This window comes from Sarcophilus harrisii, chromosome 4 (genome assembly GCF_902635505.1).
Source record: "Sarcophilus harrisii chromosome 4, mSarHar1.11, whole genome shotgun sequence".
Taxonomy (NCBI): Eukaryota; Metazoa; Chordata; class Mammalia; order Dasyuromorphia; family Dasyuridae; genus Sarcophilus; species Sarcophilus harrisii.
Genome location: NC_045429.1, coordinates 420,017,007 through 420,042,525, shown reverse-complemented (window position 1 = coordinate 420,042,525; position 25,519 = coordinate 420,017,007). Strand labels below are relative to the sequence as shown.

Genomic DNA, 25,519 nt, shown 5'->3' with positions numbered 1-25,519 from the left:
GAATGGAAGAAATGAGTAGTAGTGCAGATAGGTTAAGAATGCATTTTATCTGTCTACCTTATATGAATAATTAAGAAGGCCACTATTTTTTCTGGGGAATATTTCTGAGACCTAAATGAGAAACTCCTGAGTCTTGTCAAAATTGAAAACTGTTACCAAAGATGGCTATGCATGTGGAGAGAAACTGCAGTTCAAGAAGAAACTTAGATATGCCTCAGGGAGGCTGTGGACAAGAAATAAGTTCCCATTATACTACAAAATATGGTATAAAGGCACTTTTTGTGACAACAAAGAATTGGGAAACAAGATTGATGCCCATCAATTACAGAATGGCTAAACAAATTATTATATGTGAATGTAATGGGATATTCTTGTGCTTTCAGAAATCATAGGGATGATAAATTCCAAGAAGCACAGAGAGAATTTATATAATCTGATACAGATTGAGGCAAGCAGGACCACGAAAACAACATACACATTGACGTCAACAATGTAAGTGGAAAGAACACCACAAAACAAACAATAATGAATGTTAAAACATTACAAAGAACAAGAATGGTGCCAAAGAACAGATAAAAGAGGACCCGCTTCCACTATCTCCATTCTTTTATTTTCAGACTTTGGGAAAGTATTAATCAGTTTCATTGATTTTTTTCTCTTCTTTTTCTTTAAAAATATCATCATCATGTAGGATGGCTCTCAGGAGAGGAAAGGAGAAAGATACTGGGGAGCTTTTGGTGATATAAAAATTCAAAAGATCAATAAATATTATATCTTTTGAAAAAAGAAACTTAGAAAGAATTGATAGAAATTGTGAATTTCTGGGTTAAAAAATCAACTAAAACCTTTTAGAAGCTTGGAGCATTGTTTTCATCACCAATGTCAACTGAATATGGGGACTTTACATACTTGTTTTTACTCACTTTATTTTTTTTTGTAGTTTTTTCTTTTTGATCTGTTTCTTCTTTCACAACTGTGACTAATATGGAAATATATTTTACATACTAGTACATATATAACCAATATCAAATTACTTACCATTTTAGGAAGTGGAGGGAGGGAGAAAAATTTGGAACTTAAAATCTTGTAAAAATAAATGCTAAAAATTGACTTGACATGTAACTGAAAAAAATAGTATTAAAAAAAGAATATGACAGCTTTATATGAAAAATCAGATCTTAGACAAGAATATGCGGGTTTAAAAAATGGTATCTGAGAACAGTACTTAGATGCCTGTACCACAGTTTAAAATACAGGAATCATGGGCTCTTGGCCAGTAATAGATTCACCTAAGAAATGATAGTTAAAAAAAAATAAATTTCCCTGAAGTAGTCTTATGAACCTAATCCAAAAAACCTAAACCTGAAAAGAGATGGGTAGAGAGTACAAATCTTTCAAGACACAGCAGGTAGAATAGAAGATTAGCAAAAGGGAGGACAAATGATTTACAAGAGATAGTATCAAAGAAAAGAGTTAGTAAGAAGACCCATTAACTTGGATACTTATGTGCAATCAACAAGGTTAACTGGAAATTCTGCTTCAAGAAAACAACTTCGACTTTACACCAAGACTTGGTGGGAAGGGACTCATAATTGTTGCTAGATAAAAGATATGGTAGAATAATATTACTATATTAAAAATATTGCATATTCAAAAGAAATCCAGGAACCTGATAGAAGGAAGAACCAGATAAGGGACTCAAAAAAAAAAAGTCACAGGAATTGAAACAGGACTCTAAATGGTCCTTCAGGTTCTTCTGGTTTAATTTAACCCAACACTCATTAAGTGTCAACTAGGTATAAGGCACTGTGCTAGATGCTGAATATACAAAACTCAAATTCAATAGTTTCTACTCTAAAAAAAAGACTAAGTTTCTCTAGAGTTCATTTAGTCCAACCCACTTTGCATAAGGAAAGGCGTTAGGCCTGGCATGCTTAATAATGTTTCAGTTTCTTACAGTTAGATTTCTGCACCATATCATTACAACAATACAAAATTCGCCAATCACATTTTTTTTTTCAGTCTTCTCCTTCTCTTGATTTTTCTACAGCATTTAGTCCTATAGGTCCAATGGATTCTCTCTTCATCCTATTATCCTGTCATACTCTCTTAAATTCTTTTCCTTGGTTCAAAAACCTAGCATGGAAGCAAGAGAGTGCAATGATAGGGGATACTGTGGTTTGGAAAGAATAGACTACAAAGGTATAAGAAAAAAGGTAGGTGGGATCTTTGGTTTAAAATTCCACAAGAAAATCTAGCCCAAGAATTATGGAAAGTTCTCAAAAAAGAAATGTTGAATTTACAAACAAAAAACATTTCCAAAGAGGAAAAAAATGAGAAGTTGTCTAAGAAGAGAAATGGTGACAGAGCTCATCAACTAACTTAGATTTTTAAAAAGGCATACACAGAAGAAAGAAACCAGGGCAGGTAACCGAGGGTGAATACAAAAGCAAGCCCTGGAAGAATAGTGTCAGGAGTATTAAAAAAAAAAAAAAAACTGCAAAAAACCCAGAATGAGAAGGCTAGTGATGAATGCTAAAGACAGCAAAAATGATTTTTTAAAGCTATGCTGGGAAAAAGAAGAGGATCAAAGAAAAAACTACTGCTGTAGGGTAGATGATATGATGAAAATGAATGATGAAGAATAGAGTTCACCTCTTATTTTGATTCTGTTTTCTCTGCCAAAGAGAAGGATCTTTAGACTGGCAAGAACAGAATGAAGCAGGCTAATAGTGAGGTAAAACACAATGTAAGTAAGGATGTAGTAGGACACTGTCTAGATGCCCTTGATGAGTTCCAAAGACCAGGTCCAGACTACATCACAGGATCCTTAAAAAACTGGCACAGATAATTGCCAAGCCCTTATTAGCATTTTTTCAAAGAATGGTAAAGGAACTAAGAGATTACATAGGCAAAAAGTATCTTGGTTTTTAAGAAGAGCAGAAAATGGAGTCTTTGAAGTTCAGGTCTGTAAGTCTGATTTCAATTCTTGGTAAAATTCAAAAAAACATTATTAGAAGGATGGTATATAATGATCTTGAAAAGAAAATAAATACTAACCACCCACTAAGAACCAACATGATTTCAATAAGGACAAATCATATCAGACTCAGTTTATTGACTTTTTTGACAAGATCAAAAGGTTGAATATTAATGGATATTACATAGTTTAGCTAAATTTTAGCAAAGTGTTTGACAATATATTAGATTTTAAAATATTAGTTTAAAATTAGTTATTATTAATTATTAGTTCTTAATGTGGCATTAAGAGATGAATCATGATCATTACATTGGAGGTGACAGGCTCACTATTCTCTATCCTGGTCAGACCATATAGAAAGTGTTTTGTTTTGTTTTTTTCTCAGTTCAATTTCAGGAAGAACACTGATAAGCTGGAGATCACCAAAAGTTAGTGATCAGGATGAAGAGAAGATTGGTGATCAGATCATAAAAGTACTAATTGAAAGAATTGGGGAAATTTAGCTTGGAGAAGAGATTTGGGGAGGACATGGTGGAGACATGAGATGAGGTACATAGTCGCTAGCGTCCTTTCTAACTCTATGATTTAATGTTTGGTTCAAAGTGAGGTAGGCAACTGAAAAAAAAAAGTTTTCCTATTTACTTTTCCTTTTATTTCTACTTCTCCATTAACCATGAGAACCACCATTTTTCTTTGTGCTTTTTTATTGTTGGTCTTCAAAGACAGTAATGGTAGCTCACTCAAGGAACAGGGCCATTGTTTATTTCTGTGAATAGTATCTACCAATTACTGAACCTAAAATAGATGTCATTTCAATTCTTATTTCCTATGAATTCTTCTCTTCCTTATCATCTTAAAGTTCTCTAACTTACCCCACCATTCAACCTTCCATGACAACTTTTAGTAGTACAAAGAGTTCTGTATTTGTCCTTAGAAGGCCTGAGCTTGAAGCTTGGCTCATCTCCCCACTGCCAATATGTCTTCTGTGGTCCTCAATTTCTTCATTTGATAAGGAAATTGTTAGACTAGATGACCTCTAAGGTTCCCTTAAATTCTAAATAGCATGATCATGCCAGCTGGTTTTAATGTCAGCAAACTGGTATTTGACTCAATCCCTCCCCCATACAACTTGACTCAGATTCTCAACAAGTTTTCCTCTATGAGAAAGCCACAGACACTTGTGTTTATCAGAGTTCAATCTCATCTAAACTTGGTTTCATACAGAGATATTACAGTGTCTCATCAGACCTCATTTGGAGTATTATGTTCCATTCTAGAGAGGACAGTGATAAGCTCGATAGTGTCCAAACAAGAGCAACTAATGATGGCTAAAGGGCCAATAATGAGAGAAGAATGGGGTTTGTTTTGTTTGATCCCAAAGATGTAACCAGGAGTGATGGGAAAAATTTCAAAGTGAACAATTTAGGCTTGATATCAGGAAAAAGCCTCTTAACAATTGGTACTGTCCAAGGTTGATTTCAGAAAAAGCTCGAAAGACTTACATGAAATGATACTAAGTGAAGTGAGCAGAACCAGGAGATCATTGTACACAATAATAATAAGATTATGTGATGATCAACTGTGATGACATGGCTATTTTCAACAACGAAGTGATGCAAGGCAATTCCAACAGACTTGTGATGGAAAGAGCCATCCACATCCACATCCCTTATGGAGACTGAATGTAGATGAAAGCATAGTATTTTCACCTTTTTTTGGTGGTGATGTTTATTTTCTTGTTTTTTTTTCTTTCCCATGTTTTTCTCCTTTTGATCTTATTTTTCTCATGCAGCATGACAAATATGGAAATACATTTAGAAAAATTGTATGTATTTAACCTATAATAGATTGCTTGCTATCTAGGGGAGAGGAGGAAGAAAAACTTGGAACACAAGGTTTTGCAAAAGCGAAAATTAAAAACTATCTTTACATTATTTAGAAAAAGAAAAAGCTATTATAAAAATTAAATTAAGATATAAAAAAATTGGTGCCATCCAAAAGTGGAATGAAGTAACAAAGAGATAATGAATTCCCTAATTTTGGAGATCTTTGAGTCGAAATAGGATTACCAATTGTCAGTATTATAGGGAAGACTCATTTTGTATCTGGGGTAGAATGGTGGTAAGATATTTTCCAACCTCAAATTCTGTGATTAACTGAATTTAAGATTTCTTCCAAGTCTAAGAATCTATCTACAAAGGGAAGATTGGTAGCAAGAAAACTCTGAAGTAGCAAAGGGGCAGATTGATCAGATGTTGCCCCTATATCTAATCTTACCATTTGTAATGTTTATAAAACATCTTTGTAATACAAAGATTGATAACCTAGATGTAGCCAACTTTATTCTACAATCTAGCCAAATTGACCTTTTTTACTATTCTTATGCATGACATTCCCTCTACTATTTTTGTGCCTCTTCTTAATCTACTTCCCAGAGCTAGAATATGTTTCCTACTTGTCACTGCCTCTTGAATTTCTAATTTCTTTCAAAGCTCAGACAAAGTATCATTTCTTACATGAAAGCTTTTCCTGATATCCCTACTAACTGCTAAAGGTGCCTCCAATTACCCTCTATTTATTTAGTATACAATTATATATGTACATGCTGAACTCCACTCCCTCACTTCCTCCTCTCTTATCCCATTCCTAATAATAACTAAGGTCCTTGGGAGCAAGGACTATTTCTTTTCTGTTGTTGCATTTCCAGCACCTAACAGATAAAAGAAACAATAAATACTTGGTGATGATAGATTGAAAGAAGGAAAGAAGCCATTCAGCAAATTTAACTCAAGTTACAATTAGCCTGTTTGTGGCTGAGTTTCAAGTCTGTCTGAATAGTTCCTGTTTTAAAAGAACATGGTAACTCTATGAAAGGCATAGTTTAACTCAGTGGTTCTCAAAGTATGGTCTAGAGAATCCTGGGGATCTTCGAATCCCTTTTAGAGGGTCTACAAATTCAAAAATAGTTTTTATTTCCAATATGGTAAATGTCTATAAATATAACCCAGAGAAACAAAAACACTTTGGAGAGATCCTCAATAATTTTTAATAGGATTAAGATACTGAAAACAAAAGTTTGAGAACCACTGGTTTAACTGGTTAATAGGTGGAAAGGGGGATGTATCACTATTAGTATAGCATATGGACAGATAATGGGGAAAGGGCAGATCACTGCCTCTGGCTTTGTTTGCCTCCCTGTGCGGCTTCTTGGGTTCTCTGCAATAGTGGTCTTTAATTTGAGTATGTATAGGTTAGATACATCACAGCTAAAAATAACAGCAACATAACTTATAAGAAGGAGAAAGGGGACTTAGGATATACAAGGATGAAGATCAGGGAACAGTACTATTCTTTCCTCAGACATTTAAAACAAAATCAGACATAGAGACCCTTTCTATGACCTGTTTGGTCATGAAGTGAAGGGGAAAGAAGTTGCACTTTAGACATATTCCCAAAGCACTTAACAGATGAGTGATTTCTTTTAGGACTATTTGTCTGTTCATTCATTCTTTTAAATACTTATCAAATGCCTATTATAGTTGGGCAATATTAGTATGCATAAGACACAGTGCCTCCCCTTCAAGAATTTATAATCTAGCAGAGGACACAATTTATATTTATTTTGGTATTTCCCAGACATTTCCAAGCCCTCCGGCTTCCACTGCTTTCACCTCTTCCCATCAAAAGCTGAATTCCAGCCCCTGAAAAAATAGGCCCTAAATGGTGAGTTTTTACTTCATTCTGTCCAATCCTAAATCTGCCACCCCACTTCCTGGTGGTCTCCAAGCCATGCTACCTCACATGCAGCCTCCATCTACCTTCTCTTCGTTCCAACATGGACTTTCTCATATTTGCTGTTTTCTTTTACTTTATAATCCCTTGTGGGATGGGTCTATATTGCTTACTTGTATTTGTATTTTTAGCAAGCACTTAATCAATGCTTTCTCATCCATTCATTTAGGTACTGTGCATTTATTCATTGGTGTTTTGGTTTACCAAGGCAAGGACTATCTTGCTTTCTTGTATTTGTATCTCCAATATAAGTTTCTGACATATAGTAAGCAAGGTGTATGTGTTTGTGTGTGTACACATACATATACACTCATATAAATACATTCATTCATATATATGTATTTTTATATAAATGTGTATTTATACACATTTATATACATTATATACATTATACACATATACACACAAATACATGTATTTGTATTTATGTTTATATTTTTTCTTTTATTTTGTGCATACTAATATTTCTTAGTTTACTAGTTTCCATCTGTCTTTGCCTCCACTGCTTCTAACCTAGTATCTGACACATAATAATTGCTTAATAAAAGTTAACTGAAAAAAATATGTACAAGAAAAGAAATGGTGTTCCTATTCCCTTCTGCCCTCCCCCCCAATAAAATGAAGAAAGGGATAAATACCTGGATCAAGGGCTGCTCCTTCCAGGGAGATGATGCAGAACAGTTTAATCAGATCACCTCGATATACCGTTGGAGTGTCAGAATGCACTGAGACGTTAAATATGGGCCCTGGAAGAAAATAATTGTGGTCCCATTATTCCCACTGTCTTCAAAATTTAACTCAGACTCTTAAATAAATTTTTACATGAGTTGAAAAACAAACAGCTTCTTCTCAATTAAAACTAGACTAAGAACATCAGCTAAACAATGTTTTTCTTCTTTCAGATATCAAAAGCTTAACTCTGCCAAATGAATTGTACCTGAAAATCAAGAGTAATTTTTTTCTTTCCCTTTTCCTTTCTGTGATACCAAATGAAGCATGTGCATTTGCTCAGTACTGTTATGGGAAGGTTCGCTTCTGGGCAATGAACTTGGCTGTCCTAGCAGCCTTTAGAGAGACTGGAGTTGTTCCACCAATCTCTTTGAGAATCTCCATCCCCACTCCAAGAATACGAAGAGTAATGAATGACAGCTCTTTGAAAAGGGGACTAAGAATGCTACATCTCACTGTACCCTTGTGAAATAAATCATACAACTAGTGATGTAGTTACAAATACAAGTTAACTCCAAATGGGCAACAATCTTCTCTACATTTTTTTTTTAATTGTAAGGTAATAACAGTATTACAAAACAACCTATACAAAGCCAATTTTAGCATAGTAATTAAATAATATTTTAATGGCAAAATTAATTTTACCTAATTACTGACAAGCCTAAGTATCATTTTTATAATTAGATATACATGGCAAACCTTTACAAATATGAAAATGAATGATAGGATGGCAGAATACAATGAGAAAGGACCATGGAAGTCATTTAGACCAGGGCTTATAAAACTCTTTTTTTTACTCCTGACACCCCCCTTTGCCTGAGATATTTTTACATGACCCTGGGTATATAGGTATATAAGATAGATATAGAAATCAAATATTTGCCAATAATAAATCATAATTTTTGACCTCACATTTAGTTATGACACCCCATGTGGGGTTGTCAAGCACAATTTAAAAAGCTAAGATTTAGATCAATGCTTTCATTTTATACATGAAGAAATTCAGGCTTAAAGGTGTCAACTGGTTCACCCACATTCACACAGGAAATAAGCTAAGGACCAAACCTGAGTCATTTCACTCCAGCTTCACACCCCTTCCATTGTCAGTTGTTCAATTATGTCTGATTCTTCATGATCATGTACAGAGTAAGGCAAAGATATTGGGGTGATCTGCTATTTCCTTCTTCAGTGGATTAAGGCATACAAAAATTGATTTGAACTCCAGCACAAGAATTCTATTCATTGAGCCACCTAGCTGCTCCACTCTTTCTACTGCATTCATTCAAGTTAAGCTTTTATAAAGTCAGGCAGAAGAAAGGCGATTTTGGATTTAGAAATCCAAATTTGGAGATCTAAATCTTGGACAAGATTATTGTCCAATATCTTGGACTAGATATTGTGGCCTCTAACTTCAACCTCCATCAGATGTATTCCCTCTGATTCTAATTTGAGGACAGAAAGAAGTCTAGAACTAACCCCATTTCCCTCCAGTCCAGATCTCAATGTCTAACCTGTTCGGGCTCCCATTACCTGGGGGTAGGTATACCTATCAGTCAGGGTTTCCAGAATATAAAGATGTCCTTTCTGGACGTCTAAAAAATAAAGAAAATAGACCCTAGCTATGGACTGTGAATTCCTGGGTTTATCAAGTGATTCCAGTGAAAAGTAACTCTCTCCTCTCTGATAAAACAAAGAGAAATAAAGCTGGCTCATATTCAGAAGCTGGCAGCTAAAGCAGAGATAAAGAGAAGGTTATCCTTCTTTGCCTCCTCCCTCCCCCCAAAACCAGCTGATTACAAAAAAAAAAATCTATATGGGGAAGCACTTTGTAATGATACCATTTAATCCAGTTTCAATCACAATGCTTTCTTAACCATGAGTATTAAAGTATTAAAAGAATGGGAATTTTGATGAGGAGTAAAGTATTAAAAGAATGGGAATTTTGATGAGGAGAGTAATTCAGAAATGGAGAACATCAAAGAACAGGCAGGAAATTCTGGATAGGGCAACTGGGCTTGGACAGCATCAATGCTCTGAGGTAGAAGAAGAATGGTGGGGAGGTGGCCCCGCAGGTAAGACAGTCACAGAAAAGGAAGTGCCAAAGACAAATTTCACCTCCAGATTTAGCTCAGGCCAGCCCTACTCTCTCCTTCCCAAAGCAGCTACTTGACTCTTTTTTAGCTCTTGGTCTTCCTCTTCTCTGCCCCATAATAGTAAGGTGAGAATTAGTCTGATCCCATACTGCTCAGCTAAGGGCTGTTTCAAAACTGTGTAGAGAGGTATCTTGTTCAGAAGTTAGCAGAAACAGGGGAGAAAATAATAATTTTTTGCTCAGTCATTTCAATCTTCATGTCCAACTCTTCATGACCCCATTTGGGTTTCTTTGGCAGAGATACTAGAGAGCTTTGCCATTTTCTTCTCCAGCTCATTTGACAGATGAGGAAACTGAGGCAAACAGGGTTAAGTGACTTGCCCAGGTAACATAGCTAATAATCATTTGAGGCCAGATTTTCCAGATTTCCTCAGGAAAGCTCAATTTAAGAGTGCCTTTATTTCTCATTCTCCCTGTTAGCCATGAGGCAGGATAAAGTTTCCACTTCACCACCGAAGCTAGGAACAAGATTGGGCAATGTACACAGCTATGAATTATGCATAGTAACAATTTACTTGTAATGCAGACAATACTTTTATCACGGGTCTTTGGTTTAAGCTTTGGAATACTTTCATTATATTGAATTTTTGTAGTAATGGTATTTCTTGAATAGAAATCATTAACTTAGAGGATCATGAAGGAAAAGTCTGAAGAGCTATTAGTGCTCATTTAGTTTTATAGCTAAGAACTAGCTGAGGTCTAGGGAGTTGAAATGCCTAGAGATCCAAATCTAGTTCTCTGATTCTGGGGTATGCGCCCATTCTTCTATGTTACTCTAATTTCCAAATGAGAAAGAAGGAACTGGACTGAAATGAAGAGACCAAAATTCTACTCAAGAGTTCTGTCTTTGGGCCTCAACTTCCTAATCTAAAAATTTAGGAGGTGGAATAGACAATCTCAGAGACAGAGTCTTTCCAGCTCTGACATTAGGCTCCTAAGAGTTTAAGTGACATGAGTTAAATTACTAGAAGTCTCTCAACTCCTGAGCTACTGGAGAGTACAAGTGACTACAATGCTTTTCAAAATACTATCCAAATTCAGACCCTCATCATCTCTGACATGAACTGCTAGTAATAGAGTCATCAACAGAACCTCTCGATGCATCCATTTCTAAGCTGTCCCCTCTCCAATCTATTCCCCAAACAGCTACCAAATAAATCTTCCTGAAAGACCTCTCCTCTAACAGCTTGCCCATCTCGCTCCTTCTCAGAAACCTTCAGTGACTTCCTCCTCCACTAGAATAAAACATCAGTTCCTCAGTCTGGAATGTAGGGTTTCTTGCAGGCTGTTTTCCATCTACCTTTCCAGACTCATTTCATAGAATCTCTCTTCACATACTGTTCAGACAAGCCAGCCTACTCACTGTTCCCCAAACCTGACACTCTATCTATTTTCTCCCAGTCTCTGCACAAACAGAGGCTGTCCCCTCTGTAACACAAACTCTTTTCATCTCCTTCCATTAGCAATCTCCAGTTTCTTTTCAAGGTTTAACTCAGGTACTCTGGTCTTTTTTGATCCCCTCCACTCCCCATTAGTGATCTCGTTTTCAGATTGTTTTATTTTTTTTATTGTTGTGTACTTGTTTTAGGAGCCATTGGAATGTATTCTCTTTAACGAGGGGAGTGGGGTGGCGTGAGGAAGAGAGTGTTTCTTGCTTGTCTCCGAATCCTTAGGACCAAGCACAGTGCCTTTGGATACAATGCCTACAAATGTCTGAAGTGAACAAGCAGCAGAGATATGAAAGAAGATCTTTTGATCACATTGATATGGATTCTATTCGCCACCAATACCCTGAGTCATTAAAAATAAAGCAAAGTAGTAACCAGTGGGAAAGCACCAGAGGGAATACCCAAGGAAAAATGAGATGGGGCCAGAGGAAGAGAGGAAAATTAGTCACCAGGGAAAGCTGTGTTATAAAATGTGGCTTAAGGGTTGCTGCACACTTAAGTGATAGCTCTTTTGTTATCAGGAGATACTGAGTGCTGTCTGGAGCCATGGCTTTCTATGGAGCACTCAGTTAACTTACTTCAAGTGAAGTAAGGAAATAGCCTTAAAACCTGAAGAAACAATTCCAAATGTTTGGTAAGAAGGGGAAAGAACTCAGGGAGTTAATTTCAGCCCAGAAGCTAGAGACCACATAGATAAACATCACATGACTTTAAAGTTGGGAAATTTAAGAATATTTCCTATATGTAATCAATTCTTGGATAGTTCATTTAGAAAATATGATGGAATAAATGAAGAGTTATCATGGAAATAACTTCTAATTAGGGGTCAAGATGGCAGTCCCAAGAAATGTTAGTAGAAGTAGCTCATACCTCATAAAGAATGTCACTTTCCCCTCTTGTATCCCAGAGAAACTGGGGAAAATGGATTAGGACTTTTTGGTGGTCCCCCCATAACAGTAAGTCGGCAATTTGAAACTTCTGATAAACTGGACTTATTTTTCCTTATACAGGGTGAGTAAGCTATCAAAGCTAAATACTGCACTAAGACTTTTGAGACCCACAATTTAAAAAAAAAAAATATATATATATATATATAGATAGATAGATATATAGATATAGATAGATATAGATAGATAGATAGATATAGATATAGATATATATATATATATCTATTACTCATTGCTCTTCTTAGCAAAGACAGACAGACACACTCCATTTCTACACAGCTGCCCTGGGTACTCTGCCAAGCACACAGGCAAGGAGGGAGTCGTTTGCCAAGCCAGACGCAATGTCAATGGAATGAAGATGAAACTGTCTTGCCCTGTATGGAAATACTGCTTTGATTTTGGAGGTAGGGGACAGAGAGGGCTGGAGGAAGTCTGCACCTCTCATTCATCCGTGATCCACAGAGTCACCCTTCTTCTGATTCCAATCAGCCACTCACCTGTAAATCACAGCTTACAAAATTGTGACTCAGATAGGTGAACTATTTTGCCCACGGTCATAGAGCTATATTATATATCAAGGGCAGGACTGGAACCCAGGACTTGTTAGTTCCAAAGCCAGATCTTTTATTTGCCCTGCAATGTTGCCTTGATAAGTCAGGCTAATAAAAGTTAAGATACATTCTGAACCAGACTCCCTACCCCAAGCTTATCCACTATGTCACTTTCCCCTCTCTCAGCCCTAGTTTTCTGTAAAATAAGGGGAATGGCTTAGATCATCTCTAAGGAGACAAGAGTTCAACAATTCTGTCTTCTATGATTCTACCTCAATTCCATACCAACCTGTAGTTTGGAAGTCTATCTGAATTGGGTTAGACAAACTGGTCCCTGCTTCTTTCCACAAGTTGCCTCCCGCAGGGGACCAGGCTGTTACCACACAGCGGTATAGCCCAGCATCAGACACCTGAGTCTGGTACATTCGATAACGGAATTCATCTTCTTGGACTTTTTCCAGCACTACGCCATCAGCCCGGGCTTCGTCGGTCCAATTCTCCAACTTCACCACCGAATCCTGGTCTAGGGAGATGATGTGCTTAGTCTCATTGGGGCTGAAGGGGTCTGCCGCAGGCTTCTCGGCGGTGACGAGGACGGAATACCGAGGAGTTTTTATGTGCTCAGAGGAAACCTTGCAAGTCATCTCAAAAGTGTTTCCTGCAGCAAAGAAAGGCTTTGCCTTCCTCGCTTTCACGAGGAGCACAGAATCTGAAATGAAGCATCAAAAGAAATTAATTACAGAAAAGGCTTATGAAAGTCAGACTTTTTTGCTCCCAGATATCTATCAAAGAAGTGTTCATTCATTTGAACACTGTCCTAGACATGCACTTGCTCCCCAAAGCTGGAGAGTCAAGGAGGAAAAAAAAATAGGGATTGGAGGATAAGCTGAAAATCACTAATGAGGAAGATGGCAGGATGAGCTCCAAGCAGGGGTGGGGGGGAGAGTAACAGGATGGGGGAAATTTGGTTCTGGGTCACTGGAAAATGGAGTAAAGGGTAAATTGGGTAAGCCATTACTGTCTCTAATAAATAGAGGACTTCTTGGTCCTTAGTACTATACAAGGACAATTCTCTCTCCTTTTTACCCCTATTTCTACCTCCTTTTCCCCTGCCTGCACCCTTCTGCCCTAACTCCCTCATTCCACTGATCAATCCATTTCTGCAAGTGGGGATGGGACCTATGACTACTTTGTTCAGAGCAGGACTTTATGTCTTACTCCCATTAATTCAGCCTTTGAAATCTGTCCCCATTGATGGACAAGTAAATGAAAACTCATCTGATCCTATTCCTCGAGCCCACATATGACCATGATTCATAACCCACCCAGTAGGACATCAAAGTGGATTCATCCTGGACACACTACCATCTGCCCAGATTCTATGTGTTCTTCTCCATTCCAATATCCCCAATTTCCAACATTTTCTCTGAGGAAAAAATAAAAAGGATTCATACCACTACCATTACTGGAAAGGACGTGCCAGCTGCTACTCCACAGCTCCTCTCACAATCCCTGCTATTTCCTCATCCCAAATTTTGCCTGGTCAGCAATCCCCTCTATGTGCTACATCTTCTATTAGAATTTAAGCTTCTGGAATGAAGACATTCACTTCTGCCTGTGTATAGTACCCAACAATTCCTGGAATATGGTAAGTGGTCTGTAAAGATTGCTGGGTTCCTAAATCAATCTGATTTCTTAGACTCCCTAGCAAGTCACTTAGTTCTTGAGTCTTAAGAGTCCTGACTTGCAAAAGGGAAACAATGATGCTTCTGCTACATACCTATCTCACCTGAAAGTAATGTAGGAAAAATGCTACATAAATCTGAAATACTACAGAAAAATCCTCACCTCCATTTCCATCCTGGGGAACAAAAAGGTCATGATTACTTGCACACAGATAAGTACTTAAAAATATTTATTGAAATGATTTAAAATGTTCCAGATTCTGATTCTATATGTTGATGGGTACACAGTATGTGCTGCTTGCAGAACCAGAATGATTTGTGGGATAAGGGATGTGGTACAAGGAGGATGAAGAAAGAGAACAAAGATAGGATAATAAGAAGGGATTGCCTTTAGGTGCTTCTGAAAACTCATTCAGTAAATACTTCCTGAAAGCCTTTTGTGTGCAAAGCACTGTGGGGAGTACAAAGAATAAAACTGTTTCTGTCCTAGGGAGCTTACCATGTAGTAGGAAAAAAAATTATATACAGCATCCAAAAAGTCTCAGAGCAGTTTAAAGCTTTACTAGATTAAAACTTAAGACTTTTGGGACATGCTGTACAAATCTTTCATGCAATAATTAATTAATAGATAATTGATGCAATATTTAATACTGTTTCCCAAAGCTTATGGATTAAGTACACTTAGTACTGCTTGAACATGAGATTCGTGTTCCTAAAAATCATATTGTCATGCAAAATTGTCCAATAAAAAACACAGACTTATGGGAAAAGTGGGGCTAGAACACAATACTTCCAGCCATATATGTTTCTTTTATTTTTGCAGCATTGTTTCTAATGGTCCACAATATGGATTGTTTTGTGTCTGTTGGTTGGAAGATATTACAAGTTCTTTAGTTTCTTTCAAAAAGGTTTTATTAGTTCACATTTTAATCAGAATGTTTAGACATCTTTGGGATATTGAATGAGTGTGAGATATATATATATATATATATGTATGTATGTATGCATGTGTATATGTATATGGATTATTCATTGTATATTAACTATATGTGCATATACATATATACACACATATACATACATAAAATTCACAAATACTAAAAAATTACAAAACACAAGCTTACAGGATAACATACATGAGGTAAAATGAGGTGGCTGGTAAATGTAGTAAGATGTGTGGGACTGGGTATTTTGTGTATCCCTATACGGTTCAGTTCTACATTGAACTTGTGTTTCTTGTAGATGAAATTACATATGGTCAACACAAAATTTACATTATGCTTAAATTGTTCCTTAATATATCAGTGGAATTGGAATAAAAACCAGTATTATAAAAGAAATGATAATAGCAAAATAGGGCCATGGTCTACTCTGTGCTCAGGTGTTGATATCCAGCTGATAAATAGCTATAATGAGAGTCTATATGGCAGACTGGATAGAATGCCTGAGAGATGTCGGTTCAAATTCACTCAAACACTCATCAACTATGTGACCGAGAAAATATCACAACTTCTCAGTTTCTTCATTTATGAAAACATATTTATCTCATATCACAAGACCACCATGAAGTTCAAAAGAAATGATGCACTTTGTAAACCTTGAAGTGCTATATAAATAATAGTTGTTATTAAACTACCTACTTCTTAGAGAGACATGCTTGAGAAGAAGAAAATAATTTGTCAATCTTAAGACACCTTCTTCCAACAGACTTAAAGCCTGGACTCAGAAAGATCTGACTTTAAAAATGGCCTCAGACACTATCTGTGTGACCTTGGGCAATATTATTTAGTTTCCTCTAAAATGGAAAGCATCTACTTCTTAGGGTTATTAGGAGCATCAGAGGCAATAATATTTGCAAAGTACTTATTGCAGTGTCTGGCACTGGAAAGGCTACATCAGACTACATCAATTGTTACTACTACTGTTTCTGCTGCTGCTACTACTACAACAATTAGATTTAGTTATACTCCAGTCAAGTCATATCCCTAATATACATAGTAGAGTACAATTCCTTATAAACAGGAAAATCCTGTAACGTAGATGCTCCTTATCTAACCCTATCACTTTCATGGAGGTCCTACTGGACATTCAAATATTAATTACTCCAAGTTCTTTAAATATCATCAATCCAGGTAAGGAGGTATTGCTATCCATGATGCTGCTGGACACTTTTGAAAGCTGTTAATCCTCTCTGAAAAAGAAGAATTAGTAAGTATTGTGCTCCTACCTTCTGCAACCCAAAAAATGTTGACAGGCTTGGATACGACCTCCTTGGTTTTCATCCAGCTTTTGTTACGCTGTCTGGTCCATGCAGACACAACACAGTAGTAATTTCCTCTGTCTCCCTCTGAAGTTCTCTGAATTCGCAAACTGAACCTGGCCTCATCCTCCTTGGAGAAAATAATCTCCCCATTCTGTGCCCTCTGCCTGCTTTTTTCCCCAAATCTCAGGGTCCAGTCCCCATCCATGGCAGCAAGTAACTCATCAGACACAACTTCATCACTGCGAGAGTCCATCCTATAGTACCACGAAACAGTGAAGCGGACATTGGGGTCTGTGTTCCTCACATCCGTTATCTGGCACTCCAGCTCCGTGGGATCATCTAGATACTCAGGGATGTTAGAAGCATTCAGCAGCACCTCAAACAGTGGCTCTGTGAAAGAAAAAGGGGAAAAGGGGGATCAGGAAGAGCAACCTGCCAGAGAGATAGATAGCATGTCAGCTAAGAATGAATTATTTGGGTTTTGTAAGTCACTGATTGTTTTTAATAATTTAATTCTAAGGTTAGACATCAAATAAAATGGGCATTTCCATAGACAAAAGCACAACAGAAAATGAAGTTTGTACATGAAACTACAAACCTGTTATGAAGTTCAGCTTGCTTTTCTTTTAAAAACTGTAATAAATTCAACCTGCAGTATTCAAATTGTGTGTGACTTTCTGGTCTTTCTTCTGATCTCTTCTGGTCATATCTTAAAATCTGGCAGCCAAATGCCTTCCTTCCCTCCTCCCTCATCCTATCTCTATTTCCCACTCTCTATTACCACCCAGCCACTAAGAAATAAAAAACAGAACAAACCATTGCAACAAATATGCAGAATCAAGCAAAATACATTTCCCACTTGTGCTGTTTGAAAACCATGTTTCCACAATCTGAATCTTGACTGTATTACCTGTGTCAGGAAGTGGGCAGCCCCTTTTATCATCAATCCTTTGACATCTCAAGTGGTCATTGAACTGATCAGAATTCTCAAGTCTTTCAAAACTGATTCTTTTTACAATATTATTGTTATGTAAAATATTCTTTTGGTTTTGTTCACTTTACTTTATATTAATTGATATGTTAGTGTTAGAAGGTGCCTACCTCCACTGAATATCTAATTGCCCCCCTTTGTTTTACAAATGAAGAACCTGGGAGTCACAAAATTTTATCTAACCAAGGTCACATAGGAAGGAAGGAAGGAAGGAAAGGAAGGAAATGAAGGGAGGGAGGGAGGAAGGGAGGGAGAGAGAGAGGGAAGAAAGAAAGGAATCACAAACTTCCAAAGTTAATTCCCCCCCAGCCCTGACTCCCAATTCAAAAATCATTTATACAACATGTGGCATTTCACTCTATCAGATTTCAGTAAGAGTCTATTAACCATCTCTCTCTCTCTCTCTCTCTCTCTCTCTATATATATATATATATATATATGTGTGTGTGTGTGTGTGTGTATGTGTATATATGTATATACATATATATATATCTATATCTATATACATACATACATTCACTATTATATAGTATATTTCCTACTATACAAATGATAAAATGCTAGAGATGGAAGAGAACGTGAGATTATCCAATTCAAACTACTCTTTAATACATGCAGGAACTGAGGTTCAGAAGTGTGTTTCACAAAAGTCAAAGCTCACTGGGGGCAAATTCAGGACTTGAATCCATCAGCTCTTTAGCCTCCTGATACTGTTCATCTTTCCACTGTTTCTCAAGGCTGTGTAAGTTCAATTAAGGCTCCCCTTATCATAGAAGGATCCAGGGGAAAAACTGTTTCTGAATCTAAACAACACTGATAAACATGGCAAGAAATAACGCTCATGCAAAGATGCTTCTCTGAAGTTATAAGATATTCACAGAGATCCTTGGTTTAGAGCTAGAAAAGCTTCAGAAGCCATCTACTTCCCTCTAGTCTAAAGCCCTCTCAGTGTCAAATGAAAACACTGAGGCCCAGGAAAATGTAAAAGGTAGAATTTGAACCCAGATCACCAGGGCTTTTTATGAAAAAACACTAGGCTAGGTGCAAACCTTAAAGCATCATACAAATCCTAGGTAGGTGTTGAGGATACAAAGATAAAATAAAACAGTCCCCATATTCAAGAAGCTTCCATAGTATTATAATAATTTCTATAGACATGGAAACTTTTCCCTTTATTCATGATGTTCTATAAGGGCAACTAGGTGGTGACATAGAGCACAAAGCATTAAGAGTCTTCTTTCTAAGTTCAAATCTATCCTCAGATTCTTAGTAGCTGGAAAAGTCTTAATTCTCTTTGCCTCAGTTTCCTCATTTGTAAAATAAGCTGGAGAAGGAAATGGCAGACCACTGCGGTATCTCTGCCTAAAAAATTCCATATGGGATCACGAGGAGTGGATGTGACTGATACAACCAACCAACCACAATTAATGAGGACAGAAGGACTTGGAGCCAGAAAAATCTCAATTTGAGACCTGGATCTGCCACTTACTAGCCATATGACCCTGACAAATCATTTTTACCTCTCTGAGCCTCCATTTTCCTCATCTCAGATAATCTCTAAGGTCCTCTCTAGAAGTGGTCTTCCATGATTCTATAAATACACATCTCATGCTCAATCTCCCACGATCCCCTGCCCAAATCACCTTGACTAAACTGCTTAGTTTTACACATGACTCATCTAGATTATAAACTGTTGAGGTCATGGTGTTCATCTCTGATGATTTACACGTCTGATGCAATTTACAGCTTTGTGACTAAGCCAAATGACTTAATCATTTGGGGACCAAAAAATGGAAGAGAATTTTGAATCTTTCCCCTATATACAAAGATGAGAACCACCAGAATTCTTCATTATGAATTGAATTGTACCAGTAAAAGCTTTCACCAATGTCTCTGCCATTTTTGCTTTCAACAATTCAAGCTGATTTTTTATTGGAAAAATCTTCCCCTGAAGAAAAGCCACCTTATTGTCTAATTCTCTTAGATGTTTCCAAGGGTGCAAAATGTTTATGATTCTTTAGTGAAATTGCAGATTGTCATTTGTAGGTCTAAATTATTGTTATAAAATATTGGGCAACTATATGGTGGCATAGGGCATAGAATGCTGGTCCCAGAGTCAGGGAGATTCCTCTTCCTGAGTTTACAGCTGTATGATACACCCTGTGGCAAAATCTGCCTATCTTTCTCCCTTCCTTCTTTCCTTCTTCCCTCCCTCCCTTTTCCTCTTTCCTTCCTTCCCTATCTCCCTTCCTTTTCCTCCTTCTTTCCTTCTCTCTCTCTCTTCCTTCCTCCCTCCTTCCCTTTTCCTCTTTCCTTCCTTCCCTCTTTCCCTCCCTTTTCCTCCTTCCTTCCTTCTTCCCTCCCTCTCTCTATTCCTTCCCTCTCTCCCTCCCTTTTCCTCCTTCCTTCCTTCCCTCTCTCCCTCCCTTTTCCTCCTTCCTTCCCTCTCTTCCTCCTTCCCTTTTTTCTTCCTTCCTTCCTTTCCCTCAGTGCCCTATGCCTGAACCAAAGAAAATATAGTCAGTTCCCATTCCTTCATTTTCCTAAGGATTTCCTATTTGTATCAAGTATTAAATTTATCTTAATACAAAGCAAAATAAAATAACAGGGTCACTTGCCTTCCAGAAAGAGACGACAGTAATATTAAATACTATCTAGTACACTTTATACCTGCAGCAGGAAGCCCTCATAAGTCACCTGGCCTTTGTTAAAGACCTCCAGTAATAGGGGACTCATTATCTTCCCATGTAGCCTATAAGACTATAACAGTTCTGATGATTAAGAGGCTTCTCCTTATTTGAAAGCAAAATCTGCCACTCTGTAGAGACACTATATTAACTACTCAGGAAAGCAAATTCTGATACAAACTAATTTTTAAATATCACTGTCCAATGAAATTCACCAGGTTTTGAAGGCATACGTTTATCTGAAATCCTTTATTAGCTTAGGAAGGGAGGAAGGAAGGGAGGGAGGAAGGTAAAAAGGAAGGAAGGGAGGAAGAGAGAAAGAGAGGGAAGGAGGGAGGGAGGAAGAGAAAAAATAAGGAAGGGAGAAAGGGAGGAAGGGAGGGAAGGAAGGAGGGAGGGAGGGACGGAGGGAGGAAGAGAAGAAGAAAGGAAGGGAGGAAGGGAAAAAGGAAGAAAAGGAGGAAGGGAAGAAGGGAGGAAGGGAAAAAGGAAGAAAGAGAGGAAGGGAAGAAGGGAGGGAGGAAGGGAGGAAGCGAAGGAGAGAAGAAGAAAAAGGGAGAACGAAGGGCATGCAAATGTATACTGTGTGCCTACAGATAAAAAAGTAAGCTAGGTCTTGATCTTAGGACCTCCCATTTGCATCATTAAGACAACATACAGGACAATCCTGGCCAGAAAAAGCTGTTATGGTTTGGGAATTCAGAGAAATGATGAATCTCACTCTTTCAGAATCAACGAGAACAATGATCTTTATTAGATTCCCAGAGCAGGGGGTGGGAATATGGGAAAGGAGACCCTTCTTTGCTCCTGGGGGGAGGGGGCAAAGACTTTGTTCTATTCATATTTTTATCCTCCAAAGGGAGAAGCAGCCAAGCTAGGCAGAAAGAAGGCTAACAGGCACTGCTGAGATGCCTCTGGGGAAGTCATTTAACCCCAGAGCATTCCTGGCAGCAAAGTCTGTAAACTATAGAACAGTCTGCACTGGCTGAGGGAGTCTCTGTATCATGGCTGTATCAATGAAATCACAGGTCCTGACCTAAATGGAAGTCTGAGGGTAGCAAACATAGCATCCTGAAAAGAATTAGCTCCTCAAGAAATGTTTACTGAATGAATGAAGCCCAAAATAGTGAAAAGAGAGCTAACTTTGGAAGCTGCAGCTCTGTCTCTTTACCCCCTTTCCTACAGGACCACCACTAAGTCACTTCCCCTCTCTCAAGGGTCCTCATTTGTACAATGAGCCCATGATGAGGCAGATGCTGAGTGCCAATCATGCCCAGGGGCATTTGAGACATATGAAAAAATACAGGTAGTACTACTATAGTCTTTGCCCTGAAGGAGGTTACAATCTAGTTGATGTGACAGGGTTATTACATATATGAAATCATTGTTTTAAAATAATGATATATAACAAGGTAAGTCCAGAGGAGGAAAAGATGAGTTCTGGACTCAGAAGTCCACAGTATAAATCCTGCTATGTGTGTGCCCTTGGACAGTCAGTTTCCTCACCTATAAAATGATAGGGTAGGACTAAATCCTCTCTAGCTCCAGATCTATCATTCTTTTGATAACAGTTAAATGACAGATTATTCCATATAAAGACTGTGAGAGTGTTCGGGGAAGGGGAAAAAAAATCAGCGTAGGTTGGAAAAAGCAGAGATGAGGCTGAAGCAGTGAAGATCTCAGCTGGAGGAAGGATAGTGCGATGGAGAGTGAGAACTGGCTTTAGTCAAGAAGAACCTTCCTCAAAGGCTTCCTCTGAAACACCCTAGCTGGCTGAGCTCAGGAAAGAGATGCTTTATCTTCCCATGCTCCAAGCTAGTCTCTTGGATCACAAATGGGTGATCTGCACTGACAAAGAAGTTTCTCACCAGAAATTCCCAATGATAGGGTCAGTAGAGCACTAGTCCTGGCGTCAGGAGGATCTGAGTTCAAATCTAATCTCAAACTCTTAGTAGTTGTGTGATTCTGAGTAAGTCACGACTCTAATTGCTTCAAAAAAAGGAAAGGAAGGCAGGCAGGAAGGGAGGAAAGGAGGAAGAGAGGAAGGGACAAAGGGAGGGAGAGAGAGAGGAAAGGAGAGAAGAAGGAAGGGAAGCAGGCTGGAAGGGGGGAAGGGAGGAAAGGAGGAAGGGAGTGAGGGAGAAAGGGAGGGCAAGAGAGAAGGAAGGAGAAAAGGAGGGAGGAAGGGAAGCAAGCTGGAAGGGAGGAAGGGAGTGAGGGAGAAAGGGAGGGAGAGGGGGGAAGGAGAGAAGAAGGAAGGAAGGGAAGCAGGCTGGAAGGGGAAGAGAGGGAAGAAGGAAGACAGGAAGGGAGGGAGAGAGGAAAGGAGGAAGGGAGGGGAGGAAGAAGAGAGGAAGAAAGAAAGAGAGGGAGGGAGGGAGAGGAGGAGGGAAGGAGGAAGGAAGGAGGGATGGAGAAATTCCCAAAGTTGCTGAAATCACAGATCTAGTAGAAAAAAAAATTTTTAAACCCCTCTAAAACCCAGAAAACTTACATCAGAAACTGTCTAAATAAAGGGAGAAAGTTATTCCAAACATGGGTGTGGCCTGGAAAACTAGTTGCAGGCAGAAATGGGATTCTTGGAGGAAAGGAATTCAAGAAGAAAGAAATAGATGGGAGAGATGAGTTAAGGAATACAGAGATAGGGATGGTGCTGTAGCTTTTACTGCTGCCCACAGGCAAGAATATCTAAACTATTTTCAAGCAGGTAGTTTGCAAACAAATTTAGGCTTTACATGGTTCAGGGGTAAAATTGTTGAATATTTTCATATTTTCTGTTTGTGTGATCCTTTCTGAATCCAGTTCCTCTCTCTTCTATCTCCAAAATATATTGTTCAAATTCTGTAAAGGTGTATTTGATGCCAAATGTGATGGAGAACTGTGCCAGAAATAGCTCTGTCACGAGCATTGCCATTCAAAGAAGCAATACTTATTCCAACGTGTTTTAAACACAAAAGGAAAGAGGGAAATTTCATTATAATGCTCACATCTATCATCCCCAGCCTTACTCCCCTAATGGTTACACATTAGCTGTTCTAATTTCAGGATCTCCTTTCCCCTCCCTCTCGTCATGGATCAAGACTACACTGTCTTACAATTTAGAAAGCAGGAAAAATAAGCATAAATTCCGCCATTTTTCTTCCATATGCCAGAAAATGTTGGCTGTGCAAATCTTTCCTGAATGGAAGACAATATGGCTCTGAGCACTGAACCTCGAGTCAGAAACATGGAGGTTTCAATCTATTCTTGGATGTTATTTCCTTAGTGACCATGAGAAAATGCTTCAATTATAAATGAGGGGAAAGAACTAGAAGGCCCTTGAGCTCCCTCCTGGTTTTATATCTGTAATAAACATTAACCTCTCATAGCCTCAGTTTCATCATCTACAAAATAGGTTTGAGAAGAGACCTCATTTCACAGGGTTTCAGTTGCTCAGTCAATGGTTCAGTCTAGTTTAACTCTCCATGACCCTATCTGGGGTTTTCTTGGCAGAGATACTGGAGCAGTTTGCCATTTTCTTCTCCAGCTCATTTTACAGATGAGGAAACTGAGGCAAACAGAGTTAAATGACTTGTCCAGAGTCACATGGCCAGTAAGTATCTGAGACCATATTTGAAATTAAAATTTCCTGACTCCAGACCAAGCTTGAGGCAAGGTAGCACCACCTGGCTGCACCTGGTTTACAGGAAAAATAAACTATTATTTACATAATATGTTACATAAATGAGCTATTATAATGATAATGATCTCTCAGAGTTTTAGTTTCTCCATCTGTAAAATGGAAATAGTGATAACTCAACTGTTCATTTCACTGCTTTGTTGTTGTGAATCTAAGGAAAGATCGTGGAGGTGCTTTGTGAACTTTAAAGGAATAAGTAACCATCAGTTATTATTAATATTATAGAATTAGTTTTTGGATGGCTGAGAGTTGGTCTTTTACTTTTAAATTCTGTGATCAAAATCTTTCTTCTAAATTGTATCAGACCTTTCTTTGCCCTCCTTAACAACAGAATAAACATAATTTACCCTTTGATGATTCGGAGTGAGCACTGATATACTCAAATACAGCAAGAGATGCTATATGGGATGTGACATGGGAAAAAGAGATGGAGGACTCCTGACCCAGGACTGACCCTGGACCTAGCTTTCTGAGAAAAGTCCCTGAGGTCATTTCGCTTCTTTGCCTTTTTCAAAATATAACATGAATAGTTATTATTTGCAGACTTGTCAGGAAAGTGCTATAATCTGCCTTTTTTGCTGAAAAATCAATCACTGAATCCAAAGCCTTCTCCCAAGAGGTGTTTTCACCCTTCAGAATACTCACTGTTATGATGGCCAAGGGCTGAAGGGATTGGGGGCTTGACAAGAACCACTTCCAGGGGCATCAAGTCTGATAAACTACCTCCCCAGTCAAGTCACAAACATTTATTAAATGCCTACTGTTTGCCAGACACTGTGCAAAAAGGAACAAAAGACATTCTCTGTCCTCAAAGAGCCTACAGTCTAATGGGGGAGACAACATGCTAACAAGTTATATACAAATCAAAGTTATATACAGAAAAAATAGGAAATAATTAACAGGAAAAAAAAAGACATTGGAATTAAAGAGTTGAATGGCTTAAGGGAAATAGTGAGAGATATTATGCTATTTCCTTCCTAACTCTTGATTGATAAAAAAAAAAAAAAAAATGTGGCTCCTCCTAATAACTGATGACCAGATAGATACTGGATTAGGCTAGAAAATGGAAAGCAGCAATCATTTAGAAGAATTATGGTTCCTGCCAAGGATAAAGCTGAGCAGGACCCAGAAATGGACCAAAGGGGAGGCTAATTCTGGGACTGGGATACAAATGAACCAAGTACCAAGGCTGAACCTCTAGGAGAGATGATGCAATGTCATTTGGGGAAGAATAAAGAAGGACCGGTAGAAAAGAGTAGAAGAAAGCTTCCCTATACCCAGAGATATAGGCACACCAAAGCCCTTGTAGCTGGCAGATGGATTCACAGGTATGCACTTAGATCTATACAAGTTTATTCTCTCATTCAGTGAAAAAGCAGGTCAGGGTTGTGGGGGAATGTTAGAGGGGCACTCAGGGAACCCCAAAATCCTTTTCTACCACTCTCAACGTCCTCAGGATCACTCAGAATACTACCTAGGAATGACTTCAAGTATATTTCCTTGTTTGTTAGAAACCTGTGATTTATCTTATCTAAAATCTAGCTGATGCAGTGGGAAGGGAAAAGACTCACCCCTCACTATCTCAAGAATTCATGCTTGAGTAATTTGGGTAGGA

The 25,519-nt window shown here is 38.1% G+C and overlaps 1 protein-coding gene across 1 annotated transcript in view; it reads right to left on the bottom strand.

Annotated features, from left to right (window-relative positions):
* The window catches only part of PTGFRN (prostaglandin F2 receptor inhibitor), a 75,285-nt gene that overhangs the window by 7,574 nt on the left and 42,192 nt on the right, over positions 1-25,519 (bottom strand). Inside the window, exons 5-7 of the mRNA XM_031967369.1 lie at positions 16,512-16,937; positions 12,889-13,308; positions 7,411-7,518 (exon numbers count right to left, since the gene is read on the bottom strand). Of these exons, the coding sequence (XP_031823229.1) occupies positions 7,411-7,518; positions 12,889-13,308; positions 16,512-16,937 (954 nt within the window). The remainder of the gene's footprint in view (positions 1-7,410; positions 7,519-12,888; positions 13,309-16,511; positions 16,938-25,519) is intronic.